General features: G+C 40.9%; 1 protein-coding gene across 1 annotated transcript in view; it reads left to right on the top strand.

The window, feature by feature from the left end:
• Positions 1-20,654, top strand: part of LOC112250611 (26S proteasome non-ATPase regulatory subunit 1) — a 122,925-nt gene that overhangs the window by 90,855 nt on the left and 11,416 nt on the right. The window contains exons 20-22 of the mRNA XM_042321921.1: positions 10,774-10,943; positions 16,811-16,903; positions 17,297-17,383. Coding sequence (XP_042177855.1) covers positions 10,774-10,943; positions 16,811-16,903; positions 17,297-17,383 — 350 coding nt within the window. The remainder of the gene's footprint in view (positions 1-10,773; positions 10,944-16,810; positions 16,904-17,296; positions 17,384-20,654) is intronic.

Genomic DNA, 20,654 nt, shown 5'->3' with positions numbered 1-20,654 from the left:
AAAGCCTCAAGTCTTCTTGGGTATGACGCTACAAGCTTGGCACACCTGTATTTGGGGAGTTTCTCCCATTTCTCTCTGCAGATCCTCTCAAGCTCTGTCAGGTTGGATGGTTACCCTTTTCAAGGTAAAAATTGAGGGGGGGTAACTAAATCAACAAAGCCACCAGTTTCACTAAATCACATTGATTTCTCTTAATCCCAGACCAAGGGCCTCGCTAAACGTTTCCATTAGTAATTTATGACAATTTTAGTTTAACAAGCTTTTAAAAGTGAAAAGGGAACAAATGTCAGTAAAACAATGACCTGGCACGGCTAGTATAAGAGAAGAGTGGGTGGTGTTTGCTGTGATTAGGCGGTCATGGGCTGGGGGTGTTAGAGTTAGAATAATAGACTGCCATTGCCCTCTGGGAGACAAATACGGAGAGGAGGATGGAGGGAGTGGGAGGAAGAGGTGCGGAGGAGTATCAGGATGAAAGAAAAAGCAGGGTGATTGGAATCAGTGTTGGGAGAAGGGGAGGTCCTTCCCCATATAAATAATGTAAAAAGTCCTTTCAAAACGAGTTACTTCAGAGGAATCATTTGATTTAAAATACATTATTACACTGGAAATGGTTCCAATGTAAAATCAAATCAGACAATAGTGGTTAAATCACGTGCCGCTTCAGCCCAGTTTTTTTTCTATGTAATTACAGTGATGATGACTTGTGGGTCATTTAATTCCTTTATTTTGACATCTGAAATGGTCCCTCCTAATGCCCGAACAAATGGATTTTGTCGCCAGAGTGACTCACAGATTCGAGTTGCTGCGCCTAAATGAGTGTCACACAAGTCTCTTTAAAATTTAAGACACCTCTGGAAGTAGGGGTATGCTCTGTTTTTATCAACCTATATGGAATTGAATTGTAATTTTCCTTGGGGAGGGGACTTCTTTTCCCAGAATCCATAGGTGTTATGTGATTACTAGCTAGATCAACTACCATTTTTTTTTTTGTGGTGGCATAAGGTCCTTTTGCAGTACAGAGCAGAGGGATTTCTTTAGAAAGTTGCCCTGGATAAGAGCATCTTCTACATTATTTTCAACAACAAAAAAAAACATTTTGGAGGAGCTTTGAGAACTGAATACATGAGCAGACACTGAAAAGCTTCACATTTAGGGCCGAGATTAAAAGGAGTATAATTCTACGTAATGAATGAGGGAACGTCTGGCGAGACGGAGGGAACGGGTGGGTGTGCGGTTTCTTGCGAGAGCTGCTTTCGAAAGCTAAACCCTCGGTAATGAGCACCAGAGATCATGAAATGGAACCCTAATGGTTTCCACATGTCACATTTCATATGATTATCCAACCCCACTCATAACTTAAGACTAATCCTCCACATCCACATCTGAAATCAAAGTGATACACTAGAAGTGAAGTGATGGTTCTTTAGGTGGAAGCTGCCTTTACGGTACTCAACACATAGCTGTCAGCATTGGCCTGACAGTTAAGGGTTGTAGAGGAAGAGGCGATAGCTTCAGTGTGCTATCTGGCTTACGATCCCGTATTACGATCTTGTCTGGGCGGTCTAATGCGACAGAAAACAGAGGGGACTTGGGAGTTCTTTATCTTGGCAGGAGAATGGGGGATCCCGGTTTGATCTTGTCTGTTGCTGTAGTGGCACGGATCGGCTAAAAGCATTATGGGAACACAAATATTGCAAAAGACTAACCCCACTACAGTATGAGTGCAATATAGGCTCCTTTACTCTGACACACACACAGACACACAGACACACAAACACACACAAAGTGCACATGCACAGCATAATTCTGATTTACACTTGTTGCCAGTGTTAAATTTGACTAAGTATTCTTCAAAATGAAACAAGGCTTGGTTCTGTATACACCAGGTTGTATACACCCGCACCTGATGTGTATTTAGACAGCATTTAACACATAGAGGGACCTGCTGTTCTCGATCGAGGTATACACAAGGCACAATGTTAGCAGAGTGACGTATGCCTTTCTGCTCCAGCCTGTGTTTGGGGTATGCGTATACACATCTGTGAGTGTGTGTGTGTGTGTGTCAAGTGTTTGATGTGCAGCTCTCTGGGACCCCACACACAAACACACATGTAGACGGTATGCTTGCACGCACACACAAAAGCACTCACTTTACCCTTGCGGGCACAACAGGGTTTTACAGACATTTGACCGAAAGCATTTTTATTTCACGGATATTTGAGAAATTTACCGGACCCATATGAGCAACGTGGGCATCCACCCACGGTGCTCAGAATGACAGAAATAGTGCAGATTGTAGATTCCATCAATGTAATTGTCGGCATTATTTCCAATTCCCCATATATTTATGTAAATGTGAAAATTAAATTTACTAACATTTCTAAAAACCTGTTTTTGCTGTGTGTGTGTGTGTGTGTGGAGATCAGTACTGGACAATTATTTTCCATGGAGGGCCACATTAGAATATATTTTTGCCATCGTGGGCCAGAATCATATTACAGGATTATACATCATGTGTATGACTGTTGACAGATATATCTACTGTAAATCACGTCCAGATATGCTACTTTTTAACATGCACAGAAATAAACCACATCCATGTTCTCCTTTTGGTAGGTATTTTCATTATTAAACATGCAATGAACTACACGGAGGGAAAAGTACACTGTGCATTCAGCACCACGGACAGAACTCATGTTAACCGGTTGCGACGAGCAATCCCGTATCCGGGAGCGTAATTATAGCCTCAAGCTCATTACCATAACGCAACGTTAACTATTCATGAAAATCGCAAATGAAATGAAATAGGGTGTGGGACCTGAAGTCAGAGATTGCTGAGTTTTTGCAAATGAAAGGAAAATGTGGATTTCCCTCAGCTGCAAGATAAAGAATGGTTGGCTGATTTTGCCTTCACCGTGGACATCGTGGCCCTCATGAATGAACTGAATTCCAAACTACAAGGGAAGGGCCTTTTTGCACATCAGATGTACAGCCTTGTCAAAGCCTTCAAGGGAAACTTACTCCTCCTGACCCGCCCGAAGTTTCCCTTCAAAAAATGCTTTTCAACCATAGCTACACAAGCATTTGTGTAAGAGTATTGATAGCTAGCATAGCATTAAGCCTAGCATTCAGCAGGTAACATTTTCACAAAAACAAAAGCATTCAAATAAAATCATTTACCTTTTGAAGAACTTCGGATGTTTTCAATGAGGAGACTCTGTTAGATAGCAAATGTTCCGTTTTTCCAAAAATATTATTTGTGTAGGAGAAATCGCTCCATTTTGTTCATCACGTTTGGCTAAGAAAAACCCCAGAAAATTCAGTCATTACAACTGCGAACTTTTTTCCAAATTAACTCCATAATATCGACAGAAACATGGCAAACGTTGTTTAGAATCAATCCTCAAGATGTTTTTCACATATCTATCCGATGATAAATCACTCGAGGCAGTTTGGTTTCTCCTCTGAACAAAATGGAAAAATGCACGCACCTGGAGATTACGCAATAGTTTCGACGGAGGACACGGAGCGGACACCTGGTAAATGTAGTCTCTTATGGTCAATTTTCCAATGATATGCCTACAAATACGTCACAATGCTGCAGACACCTTGGGGAAACGACAGAAAGTGTAGGCTCATTCCTTGCCAATTCACAGCCATATAAGGAGACATTGGAACACAGCGCATTCAAAATCTGTCTCACTTCCTGTATGAAATTTCATCTTGGTTTCGCCTGTAGCATTAGTTCTGTGGCACTCACAGACAATATCTTTGCAGTTTTGGAAACGTCAGAGTGTTTTCTTTCCAAAGCTGTCAATTATCGTCGAGCATCTTTTCGTGACAAAATATCTTGTTTAACTTCTTGGATATAGGGGGCGCTCTTTTAATTTATGGATAAAAAAACGTGCCCGTTTTAAGCGCAATATTTTGTCACGAAAAGATGCTCGACTATGCATATAATTGGCAGCTTTGGAAAGAAAACACTCTAAGGTTTCCAAAACTGCAAAGATATTATCTGTGAGTGCCACAGAACTCATGCTACAGGCGAAACCAAGATGATACTTTAACCAGTAAATGGGCAGAATTTTCGAAGCTCTGTTTTCTATTGTCTCCTTATATGGCTGTGAATGCGCCGGGAATGAGCCTGCCCTTCCTATCGTTTCTCCAAGGTGTCTGCAGCATTGTGACGTATTGGTAGGCATATCATTGGAAGATTGGCCATAAGAGACTACATTTACCTCGGGTCCGCCCGGTGTCCTTTGTGTAAATTGGTGCGTAATCTTCAGCCGCAGGCATTTTCTCCTGGGATTCAGAGGGGAAAGCACACTTCCGCGAACGATATATCATCGAAGAGATATGTGAAAAACACCTTGAGGATTGGTTCTAAACAACGTTTGCCATGTTTGTCGAAATTATGGAGTTAATTTGGAAAAAAGTTCGGCGTTTTGGAGACTGAATTTTCGTTTTTTTTTTGGTAGCCAAACGTGACGCACCAAACGGAGCAATTTCTCCTAAACAAATCATCTTTCAGGAAAAACGGAGCATTTGCTATCTGAGAGTCTCCTCATTGAAAACATCTGAAGTTCTTCAAAGGTAATGATTTTATTTGAATGATTTTCTGTTTTTTGTAAAAATGTTGTCTGCTGATGCTAACGCTGAATGCTACGCTAGCCGCGCTAGCTGTTACACAAATGCTTATTTTGCAATGGTTGAGAAGCATATTTTGAAAATCTGAGATGACAGTGTTGTTAACAAAAGGCTAAGCTTGAGAGCTAGCATATTAATTTCATTTCATTTGCGATTTTCATGAATAGTTAACGTTGTGTTATGCTAATGAGCTGCGGGGATAATTACACTCCTGGATACAGGTTTTTTTCGTAGCTAAACGTGACGCAGCAAACGCAGCGATTTCTCCTAAACAAATAATCTTTCAGGAAAAACAGAGCATTTGCTATCTAACTGAGAGTCTCCTCATTGAAAACATCTGAAGTTCTTCAAAGGTAATGATTTTATTTGAATGATTTTCTGGTTTTTGGAAAAATGTTGTCTGCTGATGCTAACGCTAAATGCTACGCTAGCCGCGCTAGCTGTTACACAAATGCTTATTTTGCAATGGTTGAGAAGCATATTTTGAAAATCTGAGATGACAGTGTTGTTAACAAAAGGCTAAGCTTGAGAGCTAGCATATTAATTTCATTTCATTTGCGATTTTCATGAATAGTTAACGTTGCGTTATGGTAATGAGCTTGAGGCTGTATTCACGATCCCAGATCCGGGATGGCTCGACGCAACAGGTTAAAACGGGAACGTTTTTCATCCAAAAATGAAATACTGCCCCCAGAGGTTCAAGAGGTTAACAGGTATGCACAAAACACAAAGAGAGCGCTCAACACTACATTTAAACTACTCAATCAGTGTGAGGAGTCAAGTCTCTGATGGGCATTGACTAGAGCAGTGAAGTCCGGTATGAGATGATCTGTGCCTTGACTTGTTATATTTCATCACTGAAAATATCTGTTCACATACATAGGTTGACCCAAACAGTACAAAAATCTTCTGCGCATTACTCCTAATCTTTGGGAAGTTTTGTTCATCGAGAGATGCATAGAACCTCGTCAGTGACATTGTTTTGAATACTTCTCCAATCATTGCATCAGACTGAAGATCGATAAGCTCAAGTTGCAGGTCGTTATCCACATTGAAGGTGAAAGGAGTAAACCAACAGCATGTCATTTTCCGACACTTTGAAATACTCAAAACGACTAGAAAACTCAGTTCAAAGCAGCGTTGTATACTTCTCCCTCTTGTCATCTGATAAATCAAATCAAATCAAATTTTATTTGTCACATACACATGGTTAGCAGATGTTAATGCAAGTGTAGCGAAATGCTTGTGCTTCTAGTTCCGACAATGCAGTAATAACGAACAAGTAATCTAACTAACAATTCCAAAAATAAACTACTGTCTTATACACAGTGTAAGGGGATAAAGAATATGTACATAAGGATATATGAATGAGTGATGGTACAGAGCAGCATAGGCAAGATACAGTAGATGATATCGAGTACAGTATATACATATGAGATGAGTATGTAAACCAAGTGGCATAGTTAAAGTTGCTAGTGATACATGTATTACATAAGGATGCAGTCTGATATAGAGTACAGTATCTACGTATGCATATGAGATGAATAATGTAGGGTAAGTAACATTATATAAGGTAGCATTGTTTAAAGTGGCTAGTGATATATTTACATCATTTCCCATCAATTCCCATGATTAAAGTGGCTGGAGTAGAGTCAGTGTCATTGACAGTGTGTTGGCAGTAGCCACTCAATATTAGTGGTGGCTGTTTAACAGTCTGATGGCCTTGAGATAGAAGCTGTTTTTCAGTCTCTCGGTCCCGGCTTTGATGCACCTGTACTGACCTCGCCTTCTGGATGACAGCGGGGTGAACAGGCAGTGGCTCGGGTGGTTGATGTCCTTGATGATCTTTATGGCCTTCCTGTAGCATCGGGTGGTGTAGGTGTCCTGGAGGGCAGGTAGTTTGCCCCCGGTGATGCGTTGTGCAGACCTCACTACCCTCTGGAGAGCCTTACGGTTGAGGGCGGTGCAGTTGCCATACCAGGCGGTGATACAGCCCGCCAGGATGCTCTCGATTGTGCATCTGTAGAAGTTTGTGAGTGCTTTTGGTGACAAGCCGAATTTCTTCAGCCTCCTGAGGTTGCTGCGCCTTCCTCACGATGCTGTCTGTGTGAGTGGACCAATTCAGTTTGTCTGTGATGTGTATGCCGAGGAACTTAAAACTTGCTACCCTCTCCACTACTGTTCCATCGATGTGGATGGGGGGGTGTTCCCTCTGCTGTTTCCTGAAGTCCACAATCATCTCCTTAGTTTTGTTGACGTTGAGTGTGAGGTTATTTTCCTGACACCACACTCCGAGGGCCCTCACCTCCTCCCTGTAGGCCGTCTCGTCGTTGTTGGTAATCAAGCCTACCACTGTTGTGTCGTCCGCAAACTTGATGATTGAGTTGGAGGCGTGTCGTGGGTGAACAGGGAGTACAGGAGAGGGCTCAGAACGCACCCTTGTGGGGCCCCAGTGTTGAGGATCAGCGGGGAGGAGATGTTGTTGCCTACCCTCACCACCTGGGGGCGGCCCGTCAGGAAGTCCAGTACCCAGTTGCACAGGGCGGGGTCGAGACCCAGGGTCTCGAGCTTGATGACGAGCTTGGAGGGTACTATGGTGTTGAATGCCGAGCTGTAGTCGATGAACAGACTAGAGTTTGACCGATTAATCGGCATGGCCAATTAATTAGGGCCTATTTCAAGTTTTCATAACAATCGGTAATCAGCATTTTTGGATGCCGATTATGGCTGATTATATTGCTGCCACTGCGTGGCAGGCTGACCACATGTTACGCGAGTGCAGCAAGGAGCCAAGGTAAGTTGCTAGCTAGCATTAAACTTATCTTATAAAAAACTATCAATCTTCACATAATCACTAGCTAACTACACATGGTTGATGATATTACTAGGTTAACTAGCTTGTCCTGCGTTGCATATAATCAGTGCGGGTCCTGTTAAATTATCATTGAATCACAGCCTACTTTGCCAAATGATTTAACAAAAGCGCATTTGTGAAAAAAGCAAAATCGTTGCACGAATGTACCTAACCATAAACATCAATGCCTTTCTTAAAATCAGTACACTGAAGTATATATTTTTAAACCTGCATATTTAGCTAAAAGAAATCCAGGTTAGCAGTTTGGACCGCCTGACTCAATGGAAACTAATTTGCCAGAATTTTACATAATTATGACATAGAAGGTTGTGCAATGTAACAGCAATATTTAGACTTATGGAGGCCACCCATTTGATAAAATACGGAACTGTTCCGTATTTCACTGATAAAATGTTTATTCTATTTACAAAATGATTCTTTCTTGATGATTTGATGATATTAATGACCAATGGCTTGTATTGCTGTGTTTATTATAATTACATCTGATTTGATAGAGCAGTCTGACTGAGCATTGGTAGGCGGCAGCAGGCTCGTAAGCATTCATTCAATCTTTACAGCGTTTGCCAGCAGCTCTTAGCAATGCTTGCTTCACAGCGCTGTTTAGGACTTCAAGCCTATCAACTCCTGAGATTAGGCTGGCAATGTTAAAGTGGCTATTAGAACATACAATAGTCAAAGGCATATGAAATACAAATGGTATAGAAAGAAATCGTCGACGCGTCATAATTCTTAGAATAACTACTATATTGAACCACCAGCTTTCATTCCTTACTCAGTTGTTCTGAGTAAGGAACTTAAACGTTAGCTTTTTTACCTGGCACATATTGCACTTTTATTTTCTTCTCCAACACTTTGTTTTTGCATTATTTAAACTAAATTGAGAATGTTTCATTTATTTGAGACTAAATTGATTTTATTTATGTATTATATTAACAGCATTGTTGTAATTGTCTTTATTACAAATGTATATATAAAAATCGGCCAATTAATCGGTATCTGCTTTTTTGGGTCCTCCAATCGGTATCGGTGTTGAAAAATCATAATCGGTCGACCTCTAGAACAGACTAGTAGTGTTGGAAGGTGGGTGAGATTGTTGACTTCTACTTGGCGGGTCAGGAGGAGTAAGTTTCCCTTGAAGGCTTTGACAAGGCTGTACATCTGATGTGCAAAAAGGCCCTTCCCTTGTAGTTTGGAATTCAGTTCATTTATGAGGGCCACGATGTCCACGGTGAAGGCAAAATCAGCCAACCATTCTTTATCTTGCAGCTGAGGGAAATCCACATTTTCCTTTCATTTGCAAAAACTCAGCAATCTCTGACTTCAGGTCCCACACCCTTTTAAGCACCTTCCCCAAACTCAGCCATCTCACATTTGTGTGGTAGGGGAGATCTGCATGACCTGACTGTCTCATCCAACAGTGAGACAAACTGTCTGTGATTTTAAAGATTTTGCTCTTTTGAAGTTTACCACTTTACTGACTGTATCCACAACATGGCTAATTTTCAGAACACATTTACAGAGCAGCACCAAATGAATAATGCAATGCAGGAAAATCATTTTCTTATCTGGGTTCAGCTCAGCTGCATGATCTTGTATCCTTTTCAAAAGACCAATGTTTTTTCCTGTCAAGTTTGGGCACCCATCAGTGGTCACACTGGATAACTTTTCAAAAACTCCTCCAATAAATGTTTCCCTGCGGTTGTGCTCTTCATTGACTGCACTGAAGCAAGCTCCTCTGTAATTTTAAAGTCTGGGGTTATGTCTTGTAAGAATATCAACAACTGTGTCTTGTCACGTGCATCACTGCTCTCATCTAGGGCAAGGAGAAATATGTGAAATCCTTTACCTTGGCTTTCAACTGTTGTTCCATATTCTCTGCAATGTCCTCAACACGCCGTGTCACTGTTTGTCTTGACAGGGAAACACTTTCAAACAGATCTTTCTTGTCGGGGCAAGTATTGCTGCAGAGTCAATTAAACATTCTTTAATGATTTCACCTTCAGTGATTGACTTGCTATGTTTAGCAATTTTGTGGGACAGTACATAGCTAGCTCTCGCAATTCTGTCGTTTGCTGAATGCAGTTTTGTGAAAAGTCCTTGCTGATTTTCCAACTGAGAAAGCAACTCTTTCAATGCACTTGCCCTCTGCTCAGAAGACATATTCCTATATTTTTCTGCATGCTTCATCTGGAAATGTCGGGACAAGTTGTAGTCTTTCAAGACAGCGATGCTCTGTTTGCACATTAAGCACACAGCTTTCCCTGATACCTCAATAAATACATATTTCGATGTCCACTCTTGCTGGAACACCCTAAATTCATTGTCTACTTTCCTTTCCTTTGAAATCTTTGAAAAACACATTATTGCACAATTTCTAGCTAGCTACTATTTGTAACTGTGACGTGTGTGTTAGCCTGTCAGTCCACTGTCTGTCCTCATGCAGTTATTCATATGTGCCTTCAAAATAAATGTCCCACAAGCGGTGGGCCTTAAATTGTTATGCAAAGGCGAGTATTCATTGGGCTTTTAATTTGACATACGTTTTTCAAAACTTTACTATCGCAAATTCACTGTGATCTGAACATGATTCCGTGGCCCGTATTGAATCATGTCACAGGCCGTATACTTTCCCCGGGCTGGCCTTTGCCCAGGCTTGGTGTAGATTGATGAGGGGGGAAAAAACAATTAAATTCATTTTAGAATAAGGCTGTAACGTGGAAAAAGTCAAGGGGTCTGAATACTTTCCGAATGCAACTGTAAGCCTGGGACATCAACAATTAAAAGTTGGCATTAGTTGGAGTGACTATAGAATTCTGTATTTGTCCATTTTTGCAAATCACACTACTGTGAAGCGTGGCTCCATAACCGAGGTGCACAAGACACATACTGGGGAGGATTAGGGGGAAGATGTTATAGGAGATGGTTGGTTGGTAGATTAAACCAATGTCTATGCGCCGGGAGTTTCTCCCTGTCTTTCTGTATTGGCTGACGAAGGCCGAGTTTGACTCTTTCGTCCACCAGACACTTAGCGCATTTGGGCGGAAGTGTCTGAGAACGAGATTAGTTTCATTGTATCCCCCTTTTGCACCTAATTCTGTCTTTTTGTCTCTCTATTTCTCAGATTTATGGTTGACTGAAGTGGAAGATCATTGTTGCCAAGCACAAAGATTATCACAACTGTGTTATCACGAATATGTCAAAACTCTCCTTCCCGTGTGTGCGTGTGTGTGTGTGTGTGTGTGTGTGTGTAGGTGGCCGTAACGTCACCATCTCACTGCAGTCGAGGACGGGCCACACCCACATGCCATCAGTGGTGGGCCTGCTGGTATTCACCCAGTTCTGGTTCTGGTTCCCCCTTTCCCATTTCCTCTCCCTGGCCTTCACCCCCACCGCCATCATCGGGCTCAACAAGGACCTCAAGGTAAACAACGTGTGTGAGTGGGGTGCATCTGAAGTACACGCATGTACAGTTGAAGTCGGAAGTTTACATATACCATATACCCATATACCTTAGCCAAATACATTTAAACTCAAACTCTTTTCACAATTCCTGACATATAATTCAGTGAGGATCACCCCTTTTTATTTTAAGAATGTGAAATGTCAGAATAATAGTGTAGAGAATTATTTATTTCAGCTTTTATTTCTTTCATCACATTCCCAGTGGGTCAAAAGTTTTGGGTAGCCTTCCACAAGCTTCCCACAATATGTTGAGTGAATTTTGGCCCATTCCTCCTGACAGAGCTGGTGTAACTGAGTCAGGTTTGTAGGCCTCTTTGCTCGCACACGCCTTTTCAGTTCTGCCCACACATTTTCTATAGGATTGAAGAAGTCAGGGCTTTGTGATGGCCACTCCAAAACCTCGACTTTGTTGTTCTTAAGCCATTTTGCCACAACTTGGGGTCATTGTCCATTTGCAAGACCTATTTGCGACCAAGCTTTAACTTCCTGACTGATGTCTTGAGATATTGCTTCAATATATCCACATAATTTTACTCCCTCATGATGCCATCTATTTTGTGAAGTGCACCAGTCCCTCCTGCAGCAAAGCACACCCACAACATGATGCTGCCACCCCCGTGCTTCACGGTTGGGATGGTGTTCTTCGGCTTGCAAGCCTCCCCCGTTTTCCTCCAAACATAACGATGGTCATTATGGCCAAACAGTTCTATTTTTGTTTCATCAGACCAGAGGACATTTCTCCTATATATAGATGTATAGGTATGTTTACAAATTAGCTATGACATAGCCAATGAATGTATAAGCACATCTTTTGGGATTTCACCCCCAACAACAAATCAAATGGTTTTGACTATTTGGAAGTTTTTTGTGAGATTATTTTCTCCTCCAGCTTTGGCCATGCGTTGCGCCTCGCAAAGGCATTGCTGTCCTCGTTATACAGGGTAAACTTGATCATTTCATATCTAAAAATGACCATATACTCTGATTGTTAACATCTTGCAGCTCTCCCCCTACTTTGTGCAATTTCCGCCTGAAGACTAACAGCCTGTAGCTGAGGCACAGAACCAAGGATATGCATATTCTTGGTACCATTTGAAAGAAAACACTCTGAAGTTTGTGTAAATGTGAATTGAATGGAGGAGAATAACACACAATAGATCTGGTTTAGATAAAACGATGAAAAAAACATACATTTTTTTATTTTCGTATCTTTAAAATGAACAAGATAAAACAAACATTCAGATAGGATGATGGGGACAATTTCAGTGAAAAATATGAGGGCAACAGTACTTGTGCAAAGTTTCAGAATGATAACTTCCAAAATGAGTGTGCTTACATGACATTTATCATGAAGTCACCCTGGTGTCCCACACAAGTAGCCCCAATGTACCCAAGTGGCCAAATTGGTGAAGGTATACATTTTGAAATAAATAACTATATACAAAATACCAAAATGGTATTCTAACACACCCCCCAAAAAAGAATTGAGAAAAAAAAAGAAAAAAAAAAATAATAATGGAAAAAATATATATATACATTTACAAAATAACATGGGTAACTATTTATACACACTTTCAATATTTGGAAGACCCTCAGTCCTCTATCAAATCAAATCAATTTATATAGCCCCAGCCTAAAACCCCAAACAGCAAGCAATGCAGGTGTAGAAGCACGGTGGCTAGGAAAAACTCCCTAGAGAGGCAAAAACCTAGGAAGCAACCTAGAGAGGAACCAGGCTATGAGGGGTGGCCAGTCCTCTTCTGGGTGTGCCGGGTGGAGATCACAGTGGTTGTAACAGGACAGCACCTCAAGAGTAAAAATGAACAGTTCCGGGTTCCATAGCCGCAGGCAGAACAGTTGAAACTGGAACAGCGGCAAGGCCAGGTGGACTGGGGACAGCAAGGAGTCATCATGCCAGGTAGTCCTGCCGCATGGTCCTAGGGCTCAGGTCCTCCGAGAGAGAGAAAAAGAGAATTAGAGAGAGCATACTTAAATTCACACAGGACAGCGGATAAGACTCCCATTCGGAGTCAGTGTCACTGTGAAAGAAAATGTTCAGTTAGAATAGTTTCACATATGAGCCCTGTATCAACAGGTATAATAAACAGATATATATAGAGTTGAAGGTTGAATATATTATTATTACCTGCTAGATCTACTGTCTCTTTTATATTATGACATTTCAGCTAGATCTACTGTCTCTATTATATTATGACAGACCAGCTAGATCTACTGTCTTTATTATATTACAACAGACTAGCTGTATCTACTGTCTCCATTTCACTTTGGCCATTGATGTGGTCCTGCCCTCTCCTCAACAGCCTCAAATAGGCTATTTCGTGTGGGTTGGGGTGGGGCGGCAGACACACGCATTTCACATTTCATGACATTAAATGTTTATATATTGCTTCTAGAATGAATAAAAAAATCACAAATAATATTTTATACTATTAATTTCAAACAAGGGCATTAGCATGATAAGAACTTACCAGTCCAAAACGATGTCCTCTCCAGTTCAAAAAATATTCCTCCACAATCGCTAAATGAAGCGTCCTACAACAATATCTGTCTCACCTTCCCAATCAATTTATTCTAAAGTTGTGTGTACATCTGTATATCTAGACTTGACTTAGTCGCCATAATGATTGATATATAAACAGCTGAATCTGCGCGTTCACCGAACAATGCAATGCGTAATATGTGTTTCTCCTTCCGGTATGAAAATTCAATAGTGCATGACTCTCTTTACGCTGGAGCTTACTACATGGGTTGGTCTTGCAACACATAAACATGGCGAATTGCCGTGTCCTGCATTGCATATCATATCATCGATGCAGTGCGCATTCGCGAAAAAGGACTGTCGTTGCTCCAACGTGTACCTAACCATAAACACCAATGCCTTTCTTAAAATCAATGCACAGAAGTATATATTTTTAAACCTGCATATTTAGCTAAAAGAAATCCAGGTTAGCAGGCAATATTAACCATGTGAAATTGTGTCACTTCTCTTGCGTTCATTGCACGCAGAGTCAGGGTATATGCAACAGTTTGGGCCGCCTGGCTCATTGCGAACTAATTTGCCAGGATTTTACCTAATTATGACAACATTGAAGGTTGTGAAATGTAACAGGAATATTTAGACTTAGGGATGCCACCCGTTAGATAAAATACGGAACGGTTCCGTATTTCACTGAAAGAACAAACGTCTTGTTTTCGAGATTATAGTTTCCGGATTCGACCATATTAATGACCCAAGGCTCGCATTTCTGTGTGTTATTATGTTATAATTAAGTCTATGATTTGATAGAGCAGTCTGACTGAGCGATGGTAGGCACCAGCAGGCTCATAAGCATTCATTCAAACAGCACTTTCGTGTGTTTTGCCAGCAGCTCTGCTGTTTGACTTCAAGCCTATCAACTCTCGAGATTAGGCTGGTGTAACGATGTGATGAGAAATGGCTAGCTAGTTAGCGGGGTGCGTGCAAATAGCATTTCAAGTGACACTCGCTCTGAGACTTGGAGTAGTTGTTCCCCTTGCTCTGCATGGGTAACGCTGCTTCGAGGGTGGCTGTTGTCATTGTGTTCCTGGTTCGAGCCCAGGTAGGAGTGAGGAGAGGTACGGAAGCTATACTGTTACACTGGCAATACTAAAGTGCCTATAAGAACATCCAACAGTCAAAGGTATATGAAATACAAATGGTATAGAGAGAAATAGTCCTATATTTCCTATAATAACTACAACCTAAAACTTCTTACCTGGGAATATTGAAGACTCATGTTAAAAGGAACCACCAGCTTTCATATATTCTCATGTTCTGAGCAAGGAACTTAAACGTTAGCTTTCTTACATGGCACATATTGCACTTTTACTTTCTTCTCCAACACTTAGTTTTTGCAATATTTAAACTAAATTGAACATGTTTCATTATTTATTTGAGGCTAAATTGATTTTATTGATGTATTATATTAAGTTACAACAATACTGAATGAACACTTATTTTAATTGTCATTATTACAAATACATTTAAAAAATTGGCCAATTAATCAGTATCGGCTTTTTTTTTGTCCTCCAACAATCGGTATCGGCGTTGAAAAATCATAATGGGTCGACCTATAATACAGTTATCTGTAAGGGCCCTCAGTCGAGCAGTGAATTTCAAACACAGATTCAACCACAAAGACCAGGGAGGTTTCCCAATGCCTCGCAAAGAAGGGCACCAAATTTGTAGATGGGTAAAAAACATATTGGATATGCTCCCTGTGAGCATGGTGAAGTTAATAATAACACTTTGGAGGGTGTATCAAATCACTACAATGATACAGGAGGTATTCCTAACTCAGTTACAGAGTTTAATGGCTGTGATGGGAGAAATCTGAGGATGAATCAACAACATTGTAGTTACTCCACAATACTAACCTAACTGACACAGAATGAAAAGGAAGCCTTTAAATAATACACATATTCCAAAACATGCATCCTGTTTGCAACAAAAAATTTGCCAAAGCAATTCATTTTCTGTGCTGAATACAAAGTGTTATGTTTGGGGCATATCCAATACAACACTTTACTGAGTACCACTCTCCAGATTTTCAAGCATAGTGGTGGCTGCATCATGCTATGCACAATAATGGAAAACAATGAATGTTTTTAAGTGCAGGAGTTTTGACTGAAATCTACTTGGAAACCTATGGCAAGACCTGAAAATGGTTGTCTAGCAATGGTCAACAACCAATTCAACAGAGCTTGAAGAATTTTGAAAAGAATAATGGGAGAATGTTGCACAATCCCAGTGTGGTAAGTTCTTAGAGACTTACCCAGAAAGACTCACAGCTGTAATCGGTGCCAAAGGTCCTTCTACAAATTATTCACTCAGTGGTGTGAATACTTGTGTACTGAAAATGAGATATTTCTGTATATCATGTTCAATAAATTTGCAAAAATGTCTATTTTCACTTTGTCATTATGGGGTATTGTGTGTAGATGAGTTAAACAAAAATCTATTTAATTTTGAATTCAGGCTGTAAAACAACAAAATGTAGAATAAGTCAAGGGGTATGAATACTTTCAAGGCACTGTAGACAATGATCCCTCCTGCCTCCACCTGTTCCAGCCTTAGCAGTTGCCCAGATCAGCAGTTGTGCGATGGTGGCTTTGTGCGCCGTAAGGAGAAGACGTTGTTTACCAGCACTCATATTGCGCCACCCTACTGCAGCCATGCCATTCCATGCCAGCCTTTTATCGCAGGTGAAGTCACCCACCGCTTTGACAGCCAGAGAAGCACTTTATATGTTCCCCTTCCCTCTCATACTTACCACCCTGCAGAGAACAGAAGTGAGTTATGACATAACAAACTAAATGAAAGCCTCTCTGGTCAGTGGTGGCTCCCTATATGGTGCTGTTTAAGAATTTGACGGGAAATGTTAACACATTAATTTCCTGTGGGCATTATCAATTGACGACAAGAGAGTAGGAGCTATACTATTTTGTTCCTGTGAAATAAATCATTTGTATTATTTACAGCTGACTTTCCATGAAAACGCATTTCAGATACAACGCTCAATGCGCTCTTATACACACACACATACATACATACATACACACACACACACACACACCATAACTACTATGCTCACCAATAGCTTTTTCATTTTTGTTTAAATGTTGAGTGGTATTCTCATCAATGTGGCCAAAGGAAGGTGGTGTTTTCAGCGTTTCTTGTTGTCAAACCAGTCTATGAATAAGTCAAACGGAACATCCCTTTTCAATGAGTGATGGGTCGGACTTTACAATCATTGCTTTTTTTGGTGTTTGACCCCCCCCATCCAGATGCCCAAGGTACAGTACCGCTCCAACTGTAAGCCCTCCACCTTTGCCTACCCACCAGCCCTGGAGGTGCCCAAGGAGAAAGAGAAGGAGAAGGTGAGAGTTCCCCAACGGCGAAAGGATGTCACATTGTTTTGATCAGTTGAAGTCATATTTGCTGCTACTCTGAATGCTGCCATTCTGAATGAAGTTTCCTCAGCCGAGATCAATTTCCCAGTGTCCCTTTTTGAAGTCTTTGTCATCATTTTAATTTCATTGCCATGTTCGCAGTCTGAGACCAAGTTATTTTAGCTGCTCAGTCTAGGGCCTAAATTGTGTTTCATTTTAGAACCGAGGCACAATATAATAACGTAATAAAAAAATGGGGTATTTTGTGGTTCATGCGTTCTAAGAAGTTTTCTGATCGGCATCAGTGCCTAAAGTATTGTTTTACCTTTCTTTGCAATACTCCCTTCATTTAGTCTCTCACTCCCTCTTTCTCCATGAAAGGTGTCTACTGCTGTTCTTTCCATCACAGCCAAAGCTAAGAAGAAGGAAAAGGAGAGGAAGGAGAAAGACGAGGATAAGATGGAAGTGGTGAGTGTGTGGAAACAAAACCCATCCTTTTATGACGGCAAGACCACTTTCTATTTTTTATTTTATTTTTTAACATCAAATGAAGTCTTAGTTTCTATGTAGTTGTTTTCAACTATCCTCAAGCAAGAATCCTGTAGCCCCCGTACCAAACAGAGCTCTGCTCATATTGAACAGCCTATTGAGGAACGGTCCGTGTAATTGATAGTGAGGTGCTAATGGTTCACAGACCTGAACCACAGTCTGAGACGTTTTGGGCCCGGTACCAGGGCTCTTTAAAGGGGTAGTTCACTCCAAATCCATAAACTGCTTATCGATTTCTTACCTCAGAAGTCATGTCCAGGCACATAGATTAAATCAAATCTAATCACATTTTATTGGTCACATACACATGGTTAGTAGATATTAATGCGAGTGGAGCGAAATGCTTGTGCTTCTAGTTCCGACTACTGCAGAGAAGACCATTTCAAAGGTAAGAAAACAATCAATTAAAATGTGAGTGAACTATCCCTTTTAAAGTAGCAGTTATTACAAAATATGAAATGAAGGAACTATCCCTTTAAGGAGCAGCTAGTTCTCAGCATTGGCAGGGTCCCACAGCCCCTCTCTCCACTGATGTGACCAACTCACCCATGAAGCACACAGCTGGAATACACCAAACAAATCAAATTGTATTTGTCACATGCTTCATAAACAACAGGCGTAGACTAACTATGAAATGCTTACTTGCGGGTCCTTTTCCAACAATGTAGAGTAAAAAAATATATATACAGTGCCTTGCGAAAGTATTCGGCCCCCTTGAACTTTGCGACCTTTTGCCACATTTCAGGTTTCAAACATAAAGATATAAAACTGTATTTTTTTGTGAAGAATCAACAACAAGTGTGGGACACAATCATGAAGTGGAACGACATTTATTGGATATGTCAAACTTTTTTAACAAATCAAAAACTGAAAAATTGGGCGTGCAAAATTATTCAGCCCCTTTCAGTGCAGCAAACTCTCTCCAGAAGTTCAGTGAGGATCTCTGAATGATCCAATGTTGACCTAAATGACTAATGATGATAAATACAATCCACCTGTGTGTAATCAAGTCTCCGTATAAATGCACCTGCACTGTGATAGTCTCAGAGGTCCGTTAAAAGCGCAGAGAGCATCATGAAGAACAAGGAACACACCAGGCAGGTCCGAGATACTGTTGTGAAGAAGTTTAAAGCCGGATTTGGATACAAAAAGATTTCCCAAGCTTTAAACATCCCAAGGAGCACTGTGCAAGCGATAATATTGAAATGGAAGGAGTATCAGACCACTGCAAATCTACCAAGACCTGGCCGTCCCTCTAAACTTTCAGCTCATACAAGGAGAAGACTGATCAGAGATGCAGCCAAGAGGCCCATGATCACTCTGGATGAACTGCAGAGATCTACAGCTGAGGTGGGAGACTCTGTCCATAGGACAACAATCAGTCGTATATTGCACAAATCTGGCCTTTATGGAAGAGTGGCAAGAAGAAAGCCATTTCTTAAAGATATCCATAAAAAGTGTTTAAAGTTTGCCACAAGCCACCTGGGAGACACACCAAACATGTGGAAGAAGGTGCTCTGGTCAGATGAAACCAAAATTGAACTTTTTGGCAACAATGCAAAATGTTATGTTTGGCGTAAAAGCAACACAGCTCATCACCCTGAACACACCATCCCCACTGTCAAACATGGTGGTGGCAGCATCATGGTTTGGGCCTGCTTTTCTTCAGCAGGGACAGGGAAGATGGTTAAAATTGATGGGAAGATAGATGGAGCCAAATACAGGACCATTCTGGAAGAAAACCTGATTGGAGTCTGCAAAAGACCTGAGACTGGGACGGAGATTTGTCTTCCAACAAGACAATGATCCAAAACATAAAGCAAAATCTACAATGGAATGGTTCAAAAATAAACATATCCAGGTGTTAGAATGGCCAAGTCAAAGTCCAGACCTGAATCCAATCGAGAATCTGTGGAAAGAACTGAAAACTGCTGTTCACAAATGGTCTCCATACAACCTCACTGAGCTCGAGCTGTTTTGCAAGGAGGAATGGGAAAAAAAATTCAGTCTCTCGATGTGCAAAACTGATAGACATACCCCAAGCGACTTACAGCTGTAATCGCAGCAAAAGGTGGCGCTACAAAGTATTAACTTAAGGGGGCTGAATAATTTTGCACGCCCAATTTTTCAGTTTTTGATTTGTTAAAAAAGTTTGAAATATCCAATAAATCTTGTTCCACTTCATGATTGTGTCCCACTTGTTGTTGATTCTTCACAAAAAAATACAGTTTTATATCTTTGTTTGAAGCCTGAAATGTGGCAAAAGGTCGCAAAGTTCAAGGGGGCCGAATACTTTCGCAAGGCACTGTATGTTGGAAAAGGACCCGCAATAGTGAAGACATCAAAATTCTGAAAAAACACATATAGAATAATCTAGTTACCAAAAACGTGTTAAACAATGTTTTATATTTGAGATTCTTCAAAGTAGCCACCCTGTGCCTTGATGACAGCTTTGCACACTCTTGGCATTCTCTCAACCAGCTTCATGAGGTAGTCACCTGGAATACATTTCATTTAACAGGTGTGCCTTGTTAAAAGTTCATTTGTGAATTTCTTTCCTTCTTAATGTGTTTGAGCAAATCATTTGTGTTCTGACATGGTTGGGGTCGTATGCAGAAGATAGCCCAATTTGTTAAAAGACCAAGTCCATATTATGGCAAGAACAGCTCAAATAAGCAAAGAGAAACGACAGTCCATCATTAAGACATGAAGGTCAGTCAATGCGTAACATTTTAAAAACTTGAACGTTTCTTCAAGTGGAGTCGCAAAAACCATCAAGTGCTTTGATGAAAAATAGCTCTCATGAGGACCGCCACAGGAAAGAGGATGCAGAGGATAAGTGCATTAGAGTTAACTGCACCTCAGATTGCAGCCTAGATAAATGCTTCACAGAGTTCAAGCAACAGACACATCTCAATATCAACTGTTCAGAGGAGACTGTGTGATTCAAGCCTTCATGGTCGAATTGCTGCAAAGAAACCACTACAAAAGGACACCAATAAGAAGAAGATACTTGCTTGGGCTAAGAAACACATTTGACCGGTGGAAATCTGTCCCTCGGTCTCATGAGTCCAAATTGGAGATTTTTGGTTCCAACCGCTGTGTCTTTGTGAGACGCAGAGTAGGTGAACGGATGATCTCCGCATTTGTTGTTCCCACCGTCAAGCATGGAGGAGGTGTGATGGTGTGG

The sequence above is a fragment of the Oncorhynchus tshawytscha genome, linkage group LG05 (genome assembly GCF_018296145.1).
Source record: "Oncorhynchus tshawytscha isolate Ot180627B linkage group LG05, Otsh_v2.0, whole genome shotgun sequence".
NCBI lineage: Eukaryota > Metazoa > Chordata > Actinopteri > Salmoniformes > Salmonidae > Oncorhynchus > Oncorhynchus tshawytscha.
Note: the sequence above shows the minus strand (reverse complement) of the source record. Positions and strands in the feature narration are given on the sequence as shown.